The 25,205-nt window shown below is 32.9% G+C and overlaps 1 protein-coding gene and 1 long non-coding RNA gene across 7 annotated transcripts in view; one reads left to right on the top strand and one right to left on the bottom strand.

Annotated features, from left to right (window-relative positions):
• Positions 1–7,809, top strand: part of LOC143247152 (uncharacterized) — an 8,398-nt gene extending 589 nt beyond the window's left edge. Inside the window, exon 2 of the long non-coding RNA XR_013026402.1 lies at positions 6,263–7,809. This is a non-coding gene — a long non-coding RNA (uncharacterized LOC143247152). The remainder of the gene's footprint in view (positions 1–6,262) is intronic.
• A 1,549-nt stretch (positions 7,810–9,358) lies between these two features.
• The window catches only part of LOC143247154 (cadherin-AgCad1-like), a 43,238-nt gene continuing 27,391 nt past the window's right edge, over positions 9,359–25,205 (bottom strand). For 3 of the 6 annotated variants that reach the window (XM_076494783.1, XM_076494784.1, XM_076494785.1), the window contains 4 exons: positions 16,608–16,648; positions 15,379–15,451; positions 15,007–15,063; positions 9,360–10,543 (listed from right to left, as the gene is read on the bottom strand). In XM_076494783.1, the coding sequence (XP_076350898.1) occupies positions 10,477–10,543; positions 15,007–15,063; positions 15,379–15,451; positions 16,608–16,648 (238 nt within the window). In that variant the 3' untranslated portion in view covers positions 9,360–10,476. Of the gene's footprint in view, positions 10,544–15,006; positions 15,064–15,378; positions 15,452–16,607; positions 16,649–25,205 lie in introns of all 6 variants that reach the window. The other 3 variants (XM_076494787.1, XM_076494786.1, XR_013026405.1) reach the window with 2 other exon arrangements.

Genomic DNA, 25,205 nt, shown 5'->3' on the forward strand with positions numbered 1-25,205 from the left:
ATACTTAGGCCATTTATTTGTAGGTAGATTTGGTTTAACTTGTAGAGATCAAGGTTTAACTCAAAACATCCAGATTTCACTTCATAGATCAGGGTTTAACTTGTGAAGATCAAGATTTAACTCAAGACATTCAGGCTTAATTTGTAGAGATCAAGATTTAACTCAAAATATCCAGGTTTAACTTGTATGGATCAAGGTTTAAGTTGTAGAGGTTAAGGTTTAACTTAAGACATCTAGGTTTAACTTTAAAGATAAAGGTTTAACTTGTAGAATCCAGGTTTAACTGTGAAGATCAAGGTTTGACTCAAGATATCTAGGTTTAAGTTATAGATATCAAGGTTTATGTTGTAGACATCCAGGTTCAATTTGTAGATATTCATATTTATCTTGAAGGTTCTCTGTTTAGCTTGTAGACATCCTGTTTTAACTTATAGATTTCTATATTTAACTTCAATATACTCTGTTTAACTTGAAGACATCCAGTTTTAACTTATATATATCCATATTTAACTTGAAGATTATCTGTTTAACCTGAAGACATCCAGTTTTAACTCATAGATTTCCATATTTAACTTAAAGATACTCTGTTTAACTTGAAGATATCCAGTTTTAATTTATAGATATCCATATTTAACTTGAAGATATCCAGTTTTAACTTATAGATGTCCATATTGAACTTGTAGACACTCTCTTTAACTTAAATAATACTTATTTTTGGTTGTTTTTATTTATTCACAAAGCTACTACAACAACGGAAAATTAACAATAGAAAAACAAACACAAAAAACAACTCTACGGAATAATTATCGAGATGATAAACTATACACAGAGTATTTAGAATATACATAATTAGATGTTTTTATTTTCATTAACTTAGTATTGGAAATTAATCAATCATGTGTTGGATCTCTGTTTAGAAAAATCGGAGCCATATAATAAAAATATTTGGATTATTGGTTGGTTTTGAAGTTAAGCACAAAGCTATACAATGACATATCTGGGCTCTGTCCACTATGGGTATCGAAACTCGAAGCTCAAAATTGACATACGTAGCTTGTTTTTTTGTTTTTTTTATTTTCTCGAGATGAATATAAACTCTCCTTCAGATAGAATTAACAATCAGGATTAACTGTAATAATATCCTTTACAATGCATATGAACCGATAAGCAAAGGCTTGATAAACAGTTAGAATTCCTTATTATTTACATTTGTTAGCCACAGATGCTGTATACTAAAGACTAATCATTAGCCTTAAGACTATCCTTTGTAATAACCGGATCGGTCTTAGTGCAAAGAAATTTGTTCTCCATACATTTACACAATGAATCATTTGACTTGAAAGATCGCCTAATAAATTTTGTAGAGTGAAAACACTTTCTTAAATCATGTCATAATATATACTGTTCTGACAAGTTTTCTGGAAGTTGTCTCTATTTATTTATCAGGTTGTTCTAACTGAATTGACCCTGGATGAAACATTTTCATTCACTTTCAAGTCGCATTTAACGTGTTCCTTTGAAGCTGTCAAATATATGTTGTGATTATTTTAGCCGTGTGGGCGTTATAATATAACGATGAACCCCACTATTCGTTGGTAAAAGAGTAGCCAAAGACTTGGCGGTTGGTGGTGATGTTGCCCTCATCCAAGGTGGATAATTTTAAAACTTCAATAAAAGACAAAGACAAATTATTCTATTTACCAAACTACTAGAAGAGAGGTCGTTAGTTATGGACATTAAGTTATTTTATTCAAGAGTACGACTTCTGCCAGTTGTCGTTTGGACATAATGAAAATAAATTAAAATTACCAAAAAATTAAATGTTTATTTAATATAATATTATCAATGAGTGAAACCGATATATATAGAAATACACTTCATCTTCCTGACAGGGACCAATAAATTATTCGGTAAAAATACACTTCATCTTCCGGATGTAATCGATAAATAGTTCAATAAGAATACACTTTATCTTGCTGATGGTGAACAATAAATAATTCAATAATAATACACTTCATCTTTCGAATGCTGACCAATAATTAATTCAGTAAGATTACACAGTTCTTCAACAGGAAACTACACAATCTCAGTTTAACTTAAGACTTCCGGGTTTATCTTGTAGAGATCAAGCTTTAACACAAGACACCCGAGTTTAACTTGTAGAGATCAAGGTTGAACTCATTACATCCAGGTTTAACTTTAGAGATAAATGTTTATTTTGTAGACATCCACAGATATATAAATAATATATATATATACATATGTAAAACTAATTTGGTGTACACCAAGTATAGCTAATAAAACTAGCCAGATGTCTAACAATTGTATCTAACAGATAAAACTAGGAAGTTGTTTACCAATTTGTAGCTAATAGTAAAACTCACCGGGTGTCAACCATAGGTAGCTAATAGATAAAACTAGTTGGTTGTGTATTAGGTGTACCTATTAAATAAAACTAGCCGCGTGCCTACCAAGTGCAAATAATAGATAATACAAGCCAGGAGTCTATCAAGACTACCTAATACATAAAACCGGCCGGATGTCTACCAAGTTTAGCTAATAGATAACTCTATTGAGGTATCTACTAAATGTAACTAATAGATAAAACTAGCCGGGTATTAACCAAGTGTAGCTAATTCATAAATCTAGCTGGGTGTCTACCAAATGTAGCTAATAGATAAAACTAGTCTGGTGTCTACCAAGTGGATATAATAGAAATCGAGTGTACATCGAGTGTAGCTCATAGCTAAAATAAATCTATTAGCCAAGTATAGCTAATAGCTAAAATACACCTACTGTCTGTCAAGTGTAGCTAGTAGATAAAACTAACCGACTGTCTACCAAGTGTAGGTAATAGAATAAAGTTGCCTGGAGTCTGTCAAGTGCAGCTAATAGATGAAAGTAACTAGGTGTCAGCCAAGTGTAGATAATAGATAAAACTATTCGACTGTCTATCAAGTGTATATATTGGAACTAACGAGACTGGTTAATACCAAGTGTAGCTTATGGATAAAACTAGTTGGCTGTCAAGCAAGAGTAACTAATGGAAAAAGCATGCAAGGTTACTAGCCAAGTGTAAGAACAAATAAAGCTAACCGACTTTAAACAAGTGTAGCTAATAGAAAAAAAATAGCTGGGTGTCTACCACATGTATAGGTTAGAAAAAACTTGACTGGTCTCTACCAAGCGTAACAAAGAGATAAAACTACCTGTTTGTCTACCAAATGTAACTAATAGATAAAACTAGCCAGATGTCTACCAAGTGTATATAATAGATAAAACTAACCTGGTAAGTAAGTGTAGGTAATTGATAATTTTATCCGGATGTCTATCAAGTGTTACTAAGAATATAACTAGCCGGGTCTATATAAAGTTTAGCTAATATATCAACCTAACTAGGTGTTTACCAAGTATATATAATAGAAAAACTAACCGGATGTCCACAAAGTGTGACAAATAAATAAAACTAACTGGGTGTCTACCAAGTGTAGCTAATAGATGAAACTAATCGACTGTCTACCAAGTGTATATAATACAAAAAACTTACCGATTGTCTACCAAGAGAGAAAAATAAATGAACCAAGTCAAGTGTCTACCAAGTTTAGCTAATAGATAAAACTAACCTGTTGTCTGCCAAGTGTGTGTAATAGAAGAAGAAACCGAGTGTCTACCAAGTGTAGCTATTATATAAAAACTAACCGGGTGTCCACTATATGTAGGTAAGAGGTAAAACAAGTCGACTATCTGCCAAATGTAGCTAATAGACAAAACTAATCAGGTGTCTACCAAGAGTATATATTAGATAAACTATTGGCATGGCCAAGCGTGTTAAAACGTGCGACTCGTAATCTGAGGGTAGCGGGTTCGCATCCCTGTCGCGCCAAACATACTCGCCCTTTCAGCCGTGGGGGCGTTATAATGTGACAATCAATCTCACTATTCGTTGGTAAAAGAATAGCCCAATAGTTGGCGGTGGGTGGTGATGACTAGCTGTTTTCCCTCTAGTCTTACACTGCTAAATTAGGGACGGCTAGCGCAGATAGCCCTCGAGTAGCTTTGTGCGAAATTCAAAAAACAAACAAACAACTAACACCATTATAAAGTGTAACAGTAAATATTTTATAGATATACACGGACATAGTTTATCGTTACAGTGTTCATACTAGGACCATTATAAAATGTAAACGTAAAAATGTTTTAGACAGGGGCATAGTTTGCTCTTACAATGTTCGCATTAAGGCCATTATAAAGTATAAGAGTAAAGGCGTTATAGACATGGACATAGTTTAGTGTTACAATGTTCATATGAACACCTTTACAAAGTGAAACAGTAAATACGTTGTAGACATGAACATAGAGTACTGGTACAATGTTCTTACAAACACCGTTATAAAGTGTAACAGTAAATATGTTATGGACATCAACATAGTTTTCTGTTACAATATTCATACTAATATCGTTATAATGTGTAGCAGTAAATATGTTATGGACATGGAAATAGTTAAGTGTTACAGTGTTCGTACTAACGCCATCATAAAGTGTAACAGTAAAAATGTTGTATACATTGAAAGGGTCAACTGAAACAATGTATATACTGAAACAATTATAAGATGTAATAGTAAGAATGTTATACACATTTACATAGTTTATTCTTTCAAAATTCATATGAACACCATTATCAATTGTTACAGTAAACAGATATGAAAATGGATTACCATTTCATTCTTCATACTAATGCCATTATAAAGTGTAATTGCAAATATATTTTAGACATGAAGATAGATTACTAGATCAGTGTTCATAGAAACACCATTATAAAAATTAACAATAAATATTTTATAGACATCAACATATATTTCTGTTACAATGTTCCTATTAACACCGTTTTAAAGTGTAACAGTAAAGATGTTATGGTTGTGGACATTGTTTACTCTTTCGGTGTTCATACTAACATTTTAATGAAATATAAGAGTAAACATGTGTAAACATTATAAAGTGGAACAGAAAATAAGTTGCAGACATGAACATAAGTTACTGGTACAATGTTCATATATACACCATTATAAAGTGTAATAGTAAAGATGTAATAGACATGAACATAGTTTTCCGTTACAATTTTCATAGTAACGTCTTTATATAATGTAAGAGTAAATATTTATAAACATGGACATAGTTTACTGTTACAATTTTCATACAAATACCCATACAGTAACAGTAAAAATGTTATTGACATGAATACAGTTTAATCTTAGAAAGTTGAAACTAACACATTATAAAGTGTAACTGCAAAAATGTTGTAGACATAGACATAGTTTAATGCTACAGTGTTCATACTAACACTATTATAAAACGTAACAAAATGATTTTATAGATATGAGTTAGTTTACTGTTAGAATGTTCATACTAACACCATTATAAAGTGTAACAGTGGAGATGTTTTTACATGAACATAAATTACGCTTACAATGTTCATTCTAACACCATTTTAAAGTGTGACAGTAAATATGTTGTAGACATGAATATAGTTTACTGTTACAATGTTCATACTAATACCGTTATGAAGTGTAACAGTAAAGGTATTACAGATAAGGATATAGTTTACTATTACAGTGTTCACAGTAACACCATTAAAAAGTGTAACAGTAAAGATATTATAGACATGGACATAGTTTACTGTTACAATGTTGACACTAACACCATAATAATCCTATTATTACAACACATATTGTCTATTACAATGGTTATCATTTTTATATCAGCTATTATCACCACACATATTGTCTATTACAATGATTATCATTCCTGTATCAGCTATTATCACAACACATTGGTGTTATTCTTCCTGTGTTGAAATAATTTCAAAATTGACAGTATTCTCAAACGAAGCTAATTTTACCATACTCTTTAGAAGTAATATAAAGTTAATTTTACCAGATTCTTTAGATATAATATAAAGTTAATTTTACCAGTTTCTTTAGAAATAATATATTCTTGTTAAATTTGGAAAATGTAAAGTTTGCTAATTAGATTTTATCAAAATTGTTGCTCAATTTTAACGACAGTTTATGCCTTCCCTCAAAAAAATATCCACTTATTATTGTAGTAAGTTGGTAAAAAATATATCTATAAATATGTGTTTCTATAATTAGTTGTTATTGCTATTGCTAAATGTTAACGATTAATTGTTAGTTCCTTCAAATAATATGTCCAAATACTGCTATTATTGTTTTTTAGAGAAATGCCATATTTTGTAAATTTCCAGTACCTTGCAAAATGGCCCCGTCTACATACAGAGAAATTTATTTATTATCGCATTGAACGAGACCTGACAAATGCCAAAGGGTATCGTCAAAAGGAATGTAGTCTGTGGATGAACCATCTACCTCACTCACAGAAGTTCGCACTTTTCCTTCAACAAGTCGTCTCTTGTGGAAGAAAAAAATAAAGCCCGCATACCGAGCTTTAGCTTGGATCATGATGGCCGTGACCTTAACCCTCTTCATTCTAGTGTTCGTTCTTCTCCTGATTTTACACAACCAAAAAAAAAAAAAAAAAAAAGCTCAACGCTAGCCCAGAACTTAGTCATTATAAAACATCAGAATCTACGCTGTACTGACGTAACACGAAGTTCATAGATGTGTAATTCACGGTGGACTAGATATTAAAATATTTCTTGATGTAGATCTAAGGGTTTACTCTAGAATAATGCGTAATTATTCTTATGGTTCTTATGTACTGTATATTAAATTTACATATTATAGGTTTTCTATACATAGCAACGAATTATAATAAAGAGGAATATATAACTCAATATAATAAAGATACTCTGAAAATCTTGAACTTCCTGTAGTAAGCTTCATCGTTGGCTTCTTCTAAAAGTCATCAGTTCTCTCCTAACTTTCTACATCACCACTTAAGCCTAATCATCTCATGATTTGTTAAAATTATCGAAGAAAAATAATTCCTTCACAATACTAAAATAAAAGATTTAGCTACATCTTTCATACTGCAATAATTTAATTTCCACTATTGAAATCCCAATCATATTATCAGTTTACCCGGACACGTAAAACCTAATCTTATAGTACCTAAACCAGAAGTTGTGGAAATATAATATTATAGTATTTTAACCTGTACGCGGGGAAACCTAACATTTAATACTTTAACCTGTACTTGTAGAAACGTAATATTATATTACTTTAACTTGTACATGAAAAGACCTAATATTTCGCACCTTAACTTGTACACGTGTAAACCTAATATTGTAGTACTTTGTCCTGCAAACATTGAAACCTAATAATGAAACAACCATATATTGCACTGGTCTAAACCTACACTTGTGCAGCCTTCTGTATATCATTAGCACATTCTACATCCTGACCAATTTATCCGTAGAAGAACCCAACTCTGAATAAAGCTCTCTGACTATAGTCTCATTGTGGTATCTTTATGATAATAGTTTATGACATCTGCATGATTTGTAAAACCTCATTACTATACTATAGTTTACTTGTGTCATCTGAATGATGTATAGAGTTACCCAAGTTTAATTTCCTTTTAACGTATATTGTGGAAAATGGTCTCTTGTACATTAGATTAGTACATAATAAAAAATGAGATGTTTTTATGTAAACTCAGATATCTTAAAAGTATGAGTGGAACATGTCTTTCAACAGTATGTTTTTCATTGTTATAAGAATTATATCACAAATATTATATACTTTACAATAATAGAATCTACTTTTACATATCTGTAACACTCATTTTCTGTATTTATTGGGAATAAATTTCAATGATAAATATAGAAAATTCTAAAATTGTTACCTTTCTCTTGTATGAGCTATGACATACAACTCTCAACAGAAAGATAGACTACGTGTATAATATATTATATGATTTACATTAGAAATAAATTACAATAACACTAAGGTTAATATTTCAAACACGCGATTTGGTTGTGAAAGTTAAAACCTGTATATTTCTTCCCAAAATTCATCAGATGTTGAAGCATCTATTAATCCTTTTGGATGTGATCAATTAGTGTTTCTAAACCTGAAAGAAGATGTTTCTGGACATGACCAGTTAAGCATTAGTTGATTCATTAGACATAATCAATTAGTGCTTCTAAACTCTGACCAGTTAAGCATTACTTGATTCGTTAGACATAACTAACTGATATTTCTAAACCTCACTAAAGATGTTTCTGGACATGACCAGTTAAGCATTAGTTGATTCATTAGACATAATCAATTAGTGCTTCTAAACTCTGACCAGTTAAGCATTACTTGATTCGTTAGACATAACCAACTGGTATTTCTAAACCTCACTAAAGACGTTTTGGGACATGAACAGTTAAACATTATTTAATTCGTTAGTCGTACTCAATTAGTGGCTCTAAACCTGACTGAAAATGTTCCTCGACATTTAAGTTCACTTGATTCGTTAAATGTGGTCAACCAGTGCTTTCAAACCTAACTGATCATGTTTCTTAATAAGATTAAGTAACATAAAATTAAGGCCATTTCACTCTAAAATGTCAGACACCTCAATATTAAATATATGTTTCAATTTAACTACAAACTGGTTTTGGATACAATGAGAAAAACATATCAACAGATCTGCCCCGGAAACCAAACTTAATTTCCGATGAAATAATTTAAACACATGTTGGAAGGAAATTAGATATTCCAACTTGAGTTTTTTGGTTCAATGAATTGAAACACCTGCAAAATGATTCAACTCATTTGTGGTTCTCAGATGCAGCTTAGAGCAATTCCAGATCAACAGGAAGAAATATGGTGATTCGCCTGTACTCTATACTGATCCTATCAATTTAAAAAAACTTCATGTTTAAACAACTTTCATAATCGTATTATTGCATGATATTAACTTTCTGCTGCGTAATTTAAATATATCTGAATAAACGTTTGTACTAACTGACTGCAAAATTCAGATTTTGCCCATGGTTATCAAAAGTTTCCCTGTATAGTCTCCTGGGTCGTAAAGCGTGAATGTTCTTATGTTTCAGTAAGCTGACAACTTTGCATGAACACATATAGAATCTTTCTAAACAGAGCTTCTTTATGTATTGGATAATATTTGAAGAATTTGTTGTATATTTGGTAATGCTTTGGGCCTCTTGTTGACTTACATTTGCGTGTATTTACTTTTCTTGTAAATTATCCTTTATTTCTGTTTCAATCATTATTTTTGACTATCCAATACAGTTGAAGGAATGTTAGTGTCGAGATATAGAAAAACATGTCTTCTTTGAATACTACAAAGTAATACAAAATCATACTTTTATTTTTGGTTACTAAGATTTAAAGAAGATTTTGTTTAGTACATTGTTACTTAATAAAAACCTTTTATTGTTCAAGCAGAAATTAATTTATTAAATACAAGACATTGTACATTTCATATACAGAAAAAAAACAACACCAAATTTGTAAACAATTAACTAACATATTGAGACTTAATTACAAAAACTTCACTAGTGGTATTGTATTGTATATAAAATTAGAAATTTATTTCTTATATGAAAAAAGGAGACTGGAAAAAAACACTATTTAAATTAATTCTTTTCAAAGTGATACACTTCATAATCATTTTTAATTATTCTGGTTCAACAAATTATCTACAGTTACTGTTTCCCAATGCATGACTTCTTCAGCCTGTTTTCAGTAATAACTTTACACCTATGTTTCTGAAACATTCGTTAGTCACAGAAGTATCTACAACTATATTCAGAAACTGTTCAGTGATTAGATGCATAACAAGACTGTGCAGCTTCACCTGAACTCTAAAATAGGTACTACAGGTTTGACTATTGGAACTGAAAGAAAGTTAATCTGAGGCTCAACAAAAGGGTGAGGTGTGAGGTTTTTTTATCACAGTCCTTTGAAAATTAAGACATTGTTAATGACACTTGTTATCAGAACCTTCAACAACTAATTATTCATCATTATCAGCTAAATACGAGAATCCATATCAAGTTTGATAATAATAAAGAAGAATAAATACCTTAGTTTGGTATTTAACTAAATAATTTAAAAAGTACACGTGCCAATATTGAAACTGAACCTTACAACCTTATACAACAAACCCAAGTATTTAATGACAAATCAGATATTGTTAACAGTTCAGGTCTTAACATTATACAGATTACAGATGAATCACTCATTATTCTTCTGATCTCAAGAAATCAAAGCTCAGAAGAAGGTTGGGAAGGAAGGAACATGCTCCTTCTTCTGTTTGGATCACAAGGAGGAGGGAGTTGAACTTCTCCTTGAGTTAGGCGGCACCTCCACTTACTTTCCATGCTCTTCAGTGTGTTAAATGTGTTCTGTTTTGAGACCATCGGTGGTGGTGAACTCTGGTTTTGAATCGCCAGTGCCTCCATTTCCTTTTCAGATGTTACTGGAGATTGCACAATAATGTTGTTAGCTATGGAAACATCTGGATCAGATAAATTATTTACAAAAGAAAATCAAAATATCCATCAAAGTCCTTCAAGTCCAGGGAGATTTCTGATCCATTCATACTGTAGAAGAAAATAGATGTTCACATCACAAATGTAATCTTAGGTTTTTACCCTGCTTATCAATAATCACTACTAAAGTCATGATAGGATATAAAGAGTTGCAATAAAACATAATGTACTCAAAAAATAGAAACATGCAGAAGTTATAACATCCCTACAAGAAAAGGTATTTCTGATAGGTGTGACCTCCTATAAATATTCTTGTTCAGTGCTACCCTCTACATGCAAAAGTTTTCTTTATGCATGTCACAAGCCTTCTGCTTCCCATAGTTAATATTGGAATATTCCAATATGCAAATTATCATGCATCACTAATTAACCAATGGAAACATAATGTGTCTCCCTCTACACTTCTCCATTGAACCTTTGCTTAAAAGTATGACAGAAGGGGTGAGCACCAGAAAAAGTGGGGAGGAAGGGTAGGAAGTGTGAGAGGAAATACATTTTCAGTTTAAAAAAATTATCTCCAATGTGGTACATACCTTTTCTCTCAAGATCAGCTAGAATCCCACATTGAAAAAGAAGAAAAGCTAGTGTGAGGAAGAAACAGAGGGCCCCAAAAGTGTCTGAAGAATATTAATGATCATGAGAAAAAAATATATGGAGAACAGATGGGGGTTTTCACACCACTTATGAGTCAGATATATTCTTCATCCTTGTGAATAACTTGTGAAACAAAATGACAGAAAATGTGAGGTGCAGGTGCTTAGGATAAGTCAGACCATACCTGGTTGGGCAACTGCATCCAAAAACCTGCTATACAGGGAACTAACATCCTGAGGGGATAGGATGAGGACCATACCATCTTCACCTCCAACCCAAGAATTAGGATTAAGATCTGCACCAATTCCCAGGTACTAGACAAGGATTGATACTCCACAGTAATTTGGGACTAGGCATCTGGCATGAGGATGGATTCAACCTGTGTAGGGTGGAGTGATTCACTCTAATCCAAAACTTTCTCTACAAGAAACCAACACTCCCTGAGGGTAGGATGAAAACACCCAATCAAAGTGGTAAATTACATGTACAATGGCTCAACTTGAGGTGTCATGAAATGTGTGATAGTATGTCTAAGTGAATAGTGTAGAGAGATCACGTCATTCAGTTAAGGATGGATTAACTACAGTAAATTATAAATGGTATCAGAAGGCCACATCCACCTTTAATGGGACAGATCAGTACAAGTGGAGACCACATTCCATATCCAACAGCAGAACACCATCACCCTCCTCTCCACTGAATGGTTATAGCAAACTATTTTAGTTGCAAACATTCAGGAGGAAGCTGCCACAATTTACCACCCTAATAGTTTCAAACTGGAGGGTGGCTAAGAGTCCCATGTTCCACTTAAGGAAGGGTAGAACTATGTGTTGAGGATTTTGGAAAAGTGTCATCACTAAAGTCAGTGAAATGGGTGACCATTAATCCATATTTTGGAAAGCTGACCATCACTCAATGTTTGGCAAAGATATGCAGCTATCCCCTTCTGCTTTACTCAAGCTGTCTGTAAGTGGTATGGTCTGGAATGGATTTATGAAGCAGTTATAACAAGGAAGAAAACCTTCCAGTGATCTCGTGGAACATCCATCTCTACAATGACAGTGCAGAACCATGGATACAAGTGCATAATCAACATGGTGTACAGTGTGAATTCTGATGTTAAAAAGTACCTGGCCAGGCACCACTTACCTCAAAGTAAAATCCACGAGATGAATCCAAAGCAAGGGCCCTTGTAAAAAGAAAAAGCATTAATAAAGATTTGTCCAATGTCATAGTTGCATCAAAGTGTGAAGTAGAGCCACAGGCCATAGGCAATACCCTGAGGATGCAGAAACCATGATGCGATGAAGATAACAGAAGATGAATCTCCTCTAAATGCCAAATGAAAAGAGATGGAAAAAGGTGAAAAAGCAGATTTGATGCAAGATAAAATGAAATAACAAAAGATGGTCAAGGGAAAGGAGAAATAAACCAACAAGATAAAGCAATAAATCAAACTGAGAAGAGTAAAGCCAACTGAGAAGAGTACAGCTAGAAATATCACAAGAGGAAGATAAAAGCCAAGGAATAAATACCCAGAAACAAAAATCATAGAAGAAAATTGTGTGGGCAATATAACAACAAAGTGCACACACTGAGCATAAAATTCTATCTGGATCATGATAAGGGTAAAATGAGAAAGAGCAGGAAAAGAAATGGAGGAGTTACCTTAACAAGTCACCAATATTGACTGAAGGAAGAAATGATTTGTAGAAAGGAGAACACATATAGAGTGGTATAGTGTACAAGGGATGACTATAGCAAATATATCTGATCAAAACTACCCAAAAGTCAAGATGTAAAGGGAATATACTTTAATGGATAAGTAAAACAAAGAACATGAGGCACTGGGCTCAAACAGTGGTAAAGTATGGAATGAAGTACAACAGTAACAAAAGTACCTGATGCAGATGTGGCCAAGGTATCCAGAAAAAAAAGGAAACAAAAAGGTAATGACATAAAAAGGAAAGACCCTGTGGTAAAAAAAGAAACAGAATAAGCAAAAGGAAACTGCACCCAACGTGAGAAACTGAACCTCCCCCAACAGAGTCTGGACAAAAAACAGGCAAGAAAATGGAGGACATGATGTAGAGGATGCAGAATTTGCAACTGAGGTTGACAAAGAAAGTTGGGAAATAAAGGTAGAAGGAAATAACCATAACTAGAGCAAGCAAAGAAACCACAGTCAAATGGACCAGTAAGGAGCAATTAGAAGGGCCATGCACAGAAGAAGTAATTGAATAGGAGGATTACAAAAGGTAACTTGTTCCATCAAACCTGGGTAAAGGCAGCCATAACCAAAACCCAAGAATAAGGAACAGAATACTAAAACAAAGATAACTGATGAATGAGGGAGGTGGTAAATGCATCGATGTGAAATGTACACCACTGATTGCAACACCACCAAAAAATAAGAGGGTGAAAGGACCACTCTATTATGTAAACCTGGTCTAGTAGGGAAATGGAAGTGATGATCGTGGGTCCAACAAAAATATCTGAGGAGAGAAACAGGAAATTCGATTGGGTGCACCTTAAAGATAAATATGAGCTATTCCTGGTGAACTGTCAGAGTGAATCTTGACCAACTGATTCCTAGAGAAAGCAAGAAATGATCCAAATACCAAAAAACAGCAAGGACTTCGAGAATGTTGATGAGAAGAGAACATACCACCATGGACCAATGACCTGAAGCCACACCCCTAGGCCCAAATATATACATCCAGGAACATGTAAATTTGGTCATGGAGAAGGAAGCAAGACACCCATCAACCTCTAACAGATATCAACCATAAGGTAAAAAAAGCATGATGGGAGCCATTGGTTAAGGAGAACCCATGGATGGGACCTCATACAAGCCTGACCGAGGAGTATGAGAAGAGTCAAAAGCTGATGAGACCTAAACAGGAAGATCAGGCAGGATGCAAAAAAGGCAAGGTAAATTAGGGAGTACGGAACGAACATTCAAAATCCTCATCATTGTGATCAGGAGTGAAAGGTACAAGAAGAAGAGGTCATAAAACAAAGGTTGTCCATATAATGTTCAAATTTTCACAAAATCCCCCAACATGTCACCCTTACCTGTGACCTAAACTATGGTTTCAGATAAATTATACTGACTCAAAGTGGTAACATGAGCTTCTAAATGCAAGCTTAAAATATGATTCACATGACAATTTCAAAAGAGTGGGTGATTACAGAGATTGTGGCATGTGTAAAGAAAAATGTTTGCATACAGATGGTAGCACTGAACAACAATAGCAAAATCTTGTGACAGGAGGTAAGTACTATGTTAGAAACAGTTTCTTGTCTGTCGTTAGACACAACCAATAAATAACACAGTAAACTTTTGATGTCACAAATATACAGAAACATGTTAATGATAATATAATTATACCACTGAAGATGTTATATTATGGTAACTAATAATTTGTTAGGAGCAAAATATAAATATATTTCTTTTTGTAGACAAAACTTAAATAAATATATAAGAAACAGAGAAACAGTTGTTTTACATGGATTGTTAGAAAAGGCATTTGAAATTTAACTGAAGAGTAACTTGATAAATCTTATCATCGCTACCATTCACTGTAACTATTACCTGATGATGAAGATCTGATACCATGGGTAAAAAAATTATAATTATTGAAATCAGACTTTCCCTAATTAAATTAATTACTCAGTAGGTTCCTCACCAGACATCAAAATTCATTTAAACCAAATAGAATGAAGGAATTATTAATATACTGACCAGTAAACTTCTTGTTTGTTGGTTTAATTTCATCCCTTACATATAATTAAATCGAGTAATTAATAAACCTACTCATTACTAGCAACTTAACACTTTTATTTCTTCTTCTTCTATATATAACTATACCTAATATTAAATAAAAATAGATAATTATAATCTGTAATATTCATACCTGTAAGCATCTTCTTGACTGTTTAGTTGTGTTTGACAATTCCACATAGGGTTAGAGCTAAACACAAACAAAACGTATCTTTATTTTTTTTTTACCTGGAACAAGACACAACTATTTAAAAAAAAAATGTCATACAAAATTAAGCAATATTGTCTTTATTTGGAAAAAAACCTGATCGATTATATACACAAGGTAAAAATGTCTAAATTTATCTATTTTTTTTACAGTGTATAAATTGAAAGCTTCCAAGTTTCACTAATCTGTATAGTGTGTACAGTACAGGATTTAAGTTTTCTACCCTTGTGCAGTGAGTAAACTACAGTGTTTGGAGAGACAGAGTCTAAGTTTGTTGTGTACTAAACATCTTCTTACCCTTCCACAGTGTGTTTATTTGTATTTGGGAGATTGTTGATGCCTATCCGGTTGAGGCCTGAATCTTGAGATCCTGGAATATGTGAAAATGAATATTTATTTGCAGAGAAGAATCTTTTATACACCTTTCACTTTCACTTCTTGATTTAAAATTAAAATATGATAAGTTACTTTCCGAAATCTAAGAAAAAAATTATGTGAATTTATTTATCATTTCATAATTAATTTGTATTAATTCTTGAGAAGGGTTATTAACTTCTGTTTGTTGAAAATTAACCTACAATTTAAGTAACAGTTATTTGTTAAGGCATTAACATTTGTGTTTTTCTTTATTCATTTAGTCATGTTTCATTTCTGTTTAAATATTATTTATCTTTATTTCAACGTTTATTTTTTTTACAAAGGTAGTAAATTTGACCTACATATCTTTGTGTGTACAGGACCTTAATAAATTATTAATATTATCTGTGTTTTAGTATGCTTCCACTTCATTAAGAAACAAAGTGAGAATTAAAGAACAATAAGCTTTAAGAATCCCTGAAATAAATACCAATGTTATAACTTTAAAGTATGCTAAGTAAAGAACAGAAATGTAAAAAAAATATTACTAACCCAACCAGCATAACTTAAAGCTAAATTTCAAGAAAGTATACACTAGGAAGGTTTAAGTAATGAACTATAAACTAATTTTAAAAACAGCAAAACTATTTTTACTTGTTTAAAACCTGCAAATTACCTCAAATATGTGATGTAACAAAATATTAAAATACAACTAAAAATCAATACTTTCTAGTTTCCTGCAATTTTCATGTTTCTGTTGTAATCTTTCACATTTATCTGCTGCTTGTTGTTCAATGAAACCAACTAACAGATTTGGTTTTGAAAACAAGTTACATACTGTAATATTTACATTTTACTGCAAACACAAACTATAACATAATTGTTTTTAACAGCATTCAAAGTAAATTTGGTAAATGGAAAACAATCAGACCTTATTATAAGCACACAAACTTACCAGCTCCTTTAAAAATGTCCAATTAGATGACAGGACAAGCATAATAAGCTATTTGAACTATTTTATAGCATCAAATCAAACCACTTTCACAAAATTTTTGAATTCTATTACAATAACCTAGCACCAGTGAGCATCTGTTTGATAATAGAAACTTAGCTATAACTATAGATAAAAACAAATGAAGTATTAAAGAAATTTCTAAAATATTACTTACCAAAAGATGTTGCAGTTGCAGCCCTTAGTTTCCTTGTAAGCCTGTGTAATATATATGAATATATAAATGAAACACCAAAGTTCTCAGCTGTTCCATACTAAAGTTATAAAAAAAAAGTTTAAAACCTTTTTATATTTAATGGGAAAAAGAAACAAGTCTAAAGACACACACACAATAAGAAACACGACCAAAAACACACACAATAAGAAACAAGACCAAAAACACACACAATAAGAAACAAGACCAAAAACACACACAAAGAGAAACAAGCCTAAAGACACACACAAAAAGAAATCATAAGATGCACTTTTTCATATAATAGACATGCATTAGAACAAAATAACATCATATAACATGCTCAGGTTTGTTTTTAAAAATTGTATTGAGTTAATCATATTTTCAATGTTTCACCATAACAGAAAAAAATATGCTTTAAAAGTTTCTCCTTGTATTTTAGAGAGAAATAAAAAATAAGGTAAAGATCTATTGAGTGTGTATAGTTGTAGCTCAAGAAATGTTTTAAAAACATGTCATTAACTGAATTAATTAACAACTACTGTACTTTATGAATAACACTATGTAACACAATTTTTACTTTTTCTTGTTCCTGAGCAGAAAAAGTTATTTCCCAATTGCTTATGCTTAAATTAAATGGAAAAGACCTAATTTTCTCTTCAAACTTTGCTTTTGTGACCTGGATTATGAACTTTTCAAAGTTACCCATTTTCAAGAACATTACAGGTAGATTCATTACTGAGTTATTGACAGAGAATTTTCCCGAACTTAAAAGAATTTTCAAGAACTTTCTAGAATGTTGTAGAACTTACAAGAATTTTCAAGAACCATTTAAAATTTTCTTGAACTTTCCATAGTAATATGGAAATACAGAGGCTCACCATTCACCACTTCAGTTTAGTTCTAGCTGCCTAATTGAACACATCTGACCTATCTGATTTCATCAGAGATGGCATCAAGAAGCTGCAAGCATTTTCCAGATGCATTCTACTATGTATGATGTGGCCAATTTATCAAGACAAGAACGAAAAAGTACTCTGAGGCAGCATCTGCTAAAATGTGTGAAGCCTAAAAGGCATATTTTGGCATGCCTGTTGGGGATCAAGACAAACCCTGGGCACATCATTTTACCTGTGAGCACTGCAAAAAAACTCTAGAAGGTAAGATGGACAGTTTTTGCTTGCTTGAATAGTAAGATTTTACATTATACAAATTTTAGACCTTTTAAAATTTGGTGCACCTCAAAGAGGAATACAACAGTGTCAAGACCTTGCTAGAAGCCTTGAAATATGATGAGTATGTCTGGGAAGTTATCGGAGAGTTCAAAATGGTGTCATTCCTGATGGGTCTCCAAGGAGGCTTTACCAAGTTTTCCTGTTAGGACAGTAAGGACACCACAGTGCATTACAACAAAAAGCACTGGCCACAATGGATAGAGTTCTTTGTAGAGAGGCACAATGTCAAGTGTGAGCCACTAGTGAACCTCCAGAAGGTGTTGTTCCCACCTTTGCACATAAAATTGGGTCTTATGAAACAATTTGTCAGAGCTCTTGATAAGAAGCCTGCAGCCTTCAAGTACCTTTGAGACTTCTTCCTTAAGCTGTCTGAGGCAAAGGTCGAAGCTGGTGTCTTCGTTGGACCACTATAAAGAAGATCCTGGAGTATACAGAATTCCCCAAGAAGCTCAGTAGGAAAGATTAAAAAAGTTTGGGGCAGCTTTGTCGCAGTGGTTTGGGGCTTCTTGGGCAATCACTAGGCCACAAATTATGTGGAACTGGTTAAGGCTCTGGTGAAGAACTAGGGCAAAATGGGCTGCAGGATGTCCCTGAAAATCCACATCCTTGACACTCATCTTGATAAATTCAAGAACATGGGAGCATACTCAGAGGAGCAAGGCGATGCTTCCACCAAGATATACTGGACTTTGAATGCCGCTACCAAGGAGCATATAATGAAAACATGATAAGAAACTATATTTGGGGGCTGATACATGAAAGTAATTTACATTACAGTCACAAGTCTCAAAAAACTACTCACTTCTAAACATTTTTGTATAACTTTAGAATAAATACATGTAAATCTTGATTCATATGTTGTTTTATTCAGACCTTATGTAAATGAAAATGTGTAAATTTGCCCGTTTTTTTTATAAAAAGTTAAATTCTAAATTTCATTATCCAGGTCACCAAAGCAAAGTTTGAAGGAAATAATGACCATTTTCTGTACTTTTACAACATAAGCAATTAAGAAATATCACATACTATCAAGTGTTACATAGTGTAATTAAATAATGTGTTCTTTACACCCAGTAAATGAAAGAGAGAAATGTCTGAACCAGATTCTTAATTGAATAAAATAGGAATAATGCCAGATAAACAGCTGACAAAGAGACTAGATTTAAAGATCAAACTGGAGATACTGGTATGTACAAGGATGGAGATTGATTATCACCTGAGCTTAGCCACAAATTGTGCCTATGTCTGGATGTATTGTATTAATGGCACCACTGAAAACAACTTGGGGGGTTAGCTTCCATTATTTCACAAACTTCAATTGTATATCTTATTGAAATCATATTCCATTCAATTAATTAAGTGGTTCAATAATTTATGTATAATTGCAACAACACATTTAATTATATTCATACAATACTTAAAACTATAGTCAGTATAAACAACTTCTACAATAATTTTTCTACAGGCTTTAAAATACAAAAGATCAATAACTGTGAGTATATTTCAAAATAGTTTAATTATTTTATGATTTTAGTTTTATTAATAAGTTGGGTATTCTTCATATCAACATTAGCACTTTACTGACAGAAAACAAAGATGAAATTAGTTAGTTTTGAAACCTTTATCAAGAAAGATGAATAGCTGTCTAAGAGGAACCATCATGTCCTGTTATAATTACAAAGTTACTGTGAAGCAAAGAGTCACTAATGACAAGCCATGATGTAAAGTACTTATGAGGTTATTTTGAGGTAGAAAACCAAGGACATGATGAAGAGAGCTAAAAGGAGGCCAGATGAAACCCCGAATAAAATAAATTTCAGTTGCTTTTCCCAGGAATCAGAAATATCATCATCTTTAGCTTTCTAAACCAATGAAATAGATGAATAATGACTATGTATAAAAATTCAAACACCATATATGCTTTAATATTTAATCCAGAAAACCAAAGAGAAATATGTATATAACTAGCCTAACTTCATGCAAAACATATTATCTTATTATAATGGAGCTGGCATTGTATACATTAAAAACTCAGATCTCAATAACTACTGCATTAATTATCACCAATCATAACCAGGTATTATTTTTATAGTTCAGCAATAGATAACAATTTAAATATCTACAAAAATGTTATGTTTCAAACTTAACCAATAAAAATTACAAGAAGTAAGTGTTAAACATAAAACAAACACTAACAAGTCATTTGTTTTTCATTAGAAAAAATCTCACAAGTGTTGGAACAGAAAAACGTAAAACGTTCATTGCTAACTCAGTCCACAAAATTCTTCAATAAAATATACTCTCTAATATAATGCTATGATGATGGTTCAGTTTTAAATAATATAATACTGTGATGATAGCTCAGTTTTAAACTAAAATTTAAATACAACTGTTTTTTCCATAAATGGTGAACATTACTGGATGTCAAATGTGAGTACGTTGTCGTAGAAGTGTTAGAATATTACAAAAAAGGCTGCAAGCCTAATAGTCTTCTGCAGGAACTAACAATTATACCTGCCCAGAGGGCAGATATTTCTGTCAGTTAACAGAAAGAATGAGCAGCAAGTGCTGAAGTATCCAGTTATACTTCAAAAAACTGGTATGTTCTGTAATATAAAATTGTAACCAATAATCTGTACATTTTCTAACAAGTTATTTTAGTACTTCATCTATCTGAAACAGTCTATAAAATGTTATGGTAATATATCATGTACATAGTGTATTATGAAACAAGCTATTCAAGTATTTTATCTTTCTATACTACATTACATAATACACTACTGTAATATTTAACCTAACTACTACATAATCTACCAAATACAGCTGTTTAAAAATACAGAGTTTTCAATCCAGATATTTCACTCATACTCTTTACTTTTACTATCACTCTACCACTAAAAACTAAAAATGCACTCTATACCAGTTGATCCTTCTACTTATAGTGTAGCTTAGTTTCTAAATACTACACACAGCTTGTATTTTTTTCTTATAGCAAAGCCACACCAGGCTATCTGCTGTGTCCAGCTAAGGGAATGGAATCCCTGATTTTAGATTTTAGCATTGTAAATCTGCAGACTTACCACTTTCCCAGTGGGGGACCAACACAAAGCTAGTAGAGTAGTTTGTGATATCATCTAGAAACTTTTAGGCCCCTTCCCACAAATTTACTTGATATTTAGATCATATGCTGTCACCCAAATTAAAACCCAGAAAATATAGCCCACAACCATATATAAATAAATGTATATACTAGAGGACAACTGATTATTGGGTATTTAGTGCCTATTTCAACAAAGTATAAGTATTAAACACATGAAATAAATTAAGCTTGCAATAAATAACCACTTTTATTTATTTGAAAGTTAAGCCTATCTCTTACAATTAATTTTGTTATAGATTATATAATTTGTAGATCTTTCAATTGAAGAAATAATGTGCTTTTCTTTTGATTAAATGCACTAGATGTTGTGGTAATTTATAAAACAAACTAAACAATTTTTTTTTCTAATTCTTTTTCCCGTCTTCTTGCATTAAGGTATAATTTTGAACAAGCAGATTTTAGTAGTTCAGTTGTACAGGTTGTAAATGTTTATCCTTGAATTTTCAAACTGCAATTATATTTTGTTTACCTTATGGAAGTTGTAACAGTTACATTTTGTTTAAACACTACTGATATTACAATAAAACTATTCTTAGTCTAAAATAAAAGTTATAATTTTTCTTAATTGAAAATGTATTTCAGAAAGTTACTCCCCTCCTCTCATATAAACATTCTCGTTTCAATGCTGCCCTCTATATGTGGAAAATGTTATTCATGTCACAAGCCTTCAAATTCTCCTCCATTAAGATCACTTAATTCCAATGTGTCTCTCGTGCAAATTATTATGCATCAACCTTTCACCAATAAGAATACTACATACTCTCATGACATATGTAGCTCCCTCTAATAAATTTTACCAAACTAACAATTCTAGTTTCTGTAGATAAAGGAAGCACTGGTTTGCAGTGGGAAAGAAGAATGGGAAATGTGTGTAAAATACCTTTCAGAAATATATTTTCCGTGAAGGATAATTTATAAGTTCCTATACAGTACATTACTTCCACCCATGTAAATAGCTTCACTGAATACATGGAGGAAGGACGCAGTGCAAGGGAAGGAAAGAAGCATCCTTAAAAAGTGTTCAAACGGCACTCCCTAAGATGATACAGTCAGTTTCTACGATCAGATGAGGGGAACTGCATCACTTCTGAACCAGGTATACTCTTCACCCATTATAGAAAAATGTTACACATACGGGTCAAAAATAAAAAAAACATGTTCAACTGGGAGAGAGAGCCTTGGCTGGAAACTCCACAGACATACCATTATGCCACTGGGGAAGGGCCAAAGTAAGTCAAGTACATCCAAAATCTAGCCACCAGGTACAGATATCCATGTAGATCTAGGATGAGGATGATAAAGTCAGTAAGTCAATTACAATCTAAAACCCAGCCATCTGGTAGGGGAAGGAAAGAGGATCATAGTGTCTTCATCTCAAGTTCATGAGACCAGAAGGAATAGAATACCTCACTATCTCATGAATGAGGCATATGTGAATATGATAAATTGATCCAGCATCTAGTACATCCACATAAAATAAACCATCTCCATCACATTAACATCCTTGGGATAAGAAATATAAAGGGATGGTGGAAGGTAAAGAACCATAACCATTATCTCTATAATGATATCTGAGGTCTGATATCCATGAGGGATTTAAGTTGAAGGCGTGAACTGCAGTTTTGACATCTCACTCATATTCGTTTTAATTTTTCACACTGGAGAATATCACATCATCTACACCAGTATAATACCATCACCACCCTACTTTCAATTGAATATTTTGTTTCTATTTCATTAAGGATTCAAGAGGACACCTTCATGGTCCACCACCCTAGCAGTTTTAAACTGGAAAGTGGTAAAGACTTTAAAACTTCAAGGCAGACAACAAATCAGGAAGGGGCATAACCATAGGTAAAGAGTAGGAGAGTGAAATACCTACAAGATTAAAAAAAACTAAAGGTATGGGACAAGATTACTAAAAGATCTGAGACAAGAAACAGAAGATCTCCAACTTGAAAGTCAAGAGAGGAAATAAGCATAACAAAGAACAGTGGGCTGATTAGAGAAAAACCCTAGACAAAGAAACCAATGACAGAAAAATTCCATTTGCATAGGGAAAATTCCATATAGAAAGTACAAAGAAAAGATGTTGACCCAGAGGAAAAGCCAAGTCACCTCACCAATGATCAGAGAGAAACCGGGTGTGAAGATGAAGGACAGGAAGGTCTAGATGAAATATAAGTGACTGAGGGTAGTGGAAAAAGGATGGAGACAGAGGAAAAGACAACAGCAGAAAAGAAAGCTGTAGTTATAGAAGCCATAAAAACTGCAGCTGAGACAGACAGGAAAGAGCTACGAACCTAAGAAAAAGCAAATTTAGCCACAGAATAAAGAGAATGGAAGGATGGATAAATGTGTAGGTCCAGTCCTAGCTGAAAACATCAATAATCAGAGCAAGAAGATTAGGAACCAAAGGCCAAAAGTGAGGTAATTTGTGATTAAGGAATGTAGCAATAGCCTCAGTGTGAAGAGACTCCACTGTAATCAAAACTAATTAAAATAAAAGGATTGAAAGATCACTCAATTTGATAAATATTGTCTGGACATGAATCTGATCTACAAAAAGAGTGCAAGCAACTAGAACGTGACATGCAATGATAGAAATATTGAGAATGTGGGTTAGAAAAAGAAGATCCGGTGTACAAATAGAGAGGGATAGAGAATAGAAGAAAATGAACAAAGCAAGACCTAAATAAAGAAATTCCAGGACATTCATAAGACCTATCAACCACAAACCAAAACCCCCCAAATCTTCTAGTTGATCAACACCAGCCAACCATTCCCAAAGGGAATTCATGAAACATATAAAATCTGATGATGACGAGAAAATGGGACAACCACCAACATGCAAAACATATCTAACCATTACTGCTAATCAATGACAAAGGCAGGAGGATAGGTAACTTAAGCCAACATGAATCTTTGTGAAATTCCACTGAGCCTGATCTAAGGAGCCAAGGTTACCATGGAAAATAATTTCCAAAAGCTATAGAATTTCATGAGTTGTAATTGAACTGAAAACCCAATGAATAAAGTACAAGAGTGGAAGGGCAGGACGACTGAGATAAGTGTAGAAAAACATCCAAATGGAAAAGATTAACTAACAACCCATTATAGCCACCTCTGGGATCAGCTAATAATAGTAATAGATGGACTACTTTTTGAAACAAGGAAATAATAGCTAGTGGACCAAAGAAAGAAAAATGCTCAACATAAGAATGTATAAGTGAAGAATGAATGCAGTGAACATCCACTGAAACTTACAGGCCTGGAGGAAACCTGAAGGTCAGTGTGTGAAACAGAAAACCACTCTGAAGAGAATAAACTAAAGAGAGGGTTGCAAATGATGAAATATTGGGATATGTAAAAAAGCATTTGTGACATTCTCTTTGGCCAAGATGAACCAAGGAAAAAACTATTTTGGGATGAGAAATGACTCCAAATTAAAACAGGCAGATTGAAAATTAGAATGAGATGGGAGAAATCTGGTACAGGCCACCAGTCTCCAGTTTGGCATGACAATAATAAACAACCTGGAATAAAAAGCCTGTAGAAATATGATGAACAGGTGCAACAGCAGAAAATCTTGTACCTTCTCAAACAGATGCAGACTAGTGGTAGGATCCCCCGTCATGGGAAAGGAATTAGATGATAAGTCCATCTGATAAAACCCAGATAACTGTTGGTGATGATGAGATGAAAACCCCAGTAAGGTAAACAGGGACAAGTAGATAACGACATTGTCAGGAAAGGAATAGGGTTATGTCATGGCTCCAACTGTGACAAACGTGCAAGAGGAAAAGGTCAGGTGTTGATCCATATATTAAACACAAAATCCCAAAATCACAGATCAAAACGTATCACCAAAGAAAAATACAGAAATCATAAAAGAGGGAATTAAAAGAACCCAAGACAAGGTCACATTATGATGCAAAAAATTCCAACTAGGGTAAAACCAAAAGTGTTAAGTGAGAACTGAAGAATGACAAACAAGCTATCATGGAGAAATAAGGAATCACAGAGAAACAGAAAATTAGATAAAACATACCATACCTAAAAAATCACGAAGAAAAATGCTGTATTGGGCCTAGCTGATTCTGCAGTAGGGGTAAGTGAAATACAGCAACATTTGGTAGCGTAAAAAGGTTACGGAATCATCTTCATTGACCCTGAACAACTTTGGTT

Source organism: Tachypleus tridentatus, chromosome 3 (genome assembly GCF_004210375.1).
Source record: "Tachypleus tridentatus isolate NWPU-2018 chromosome 3, ASM421037v1, whole genome shotgun sequence".
Lineage (NCBI taxonomy): Eukaryota > Metazoa > Arthropoda > Merostomata > Xiphosura > Limulidae > Tachypleus > Tachypleus tridentatus.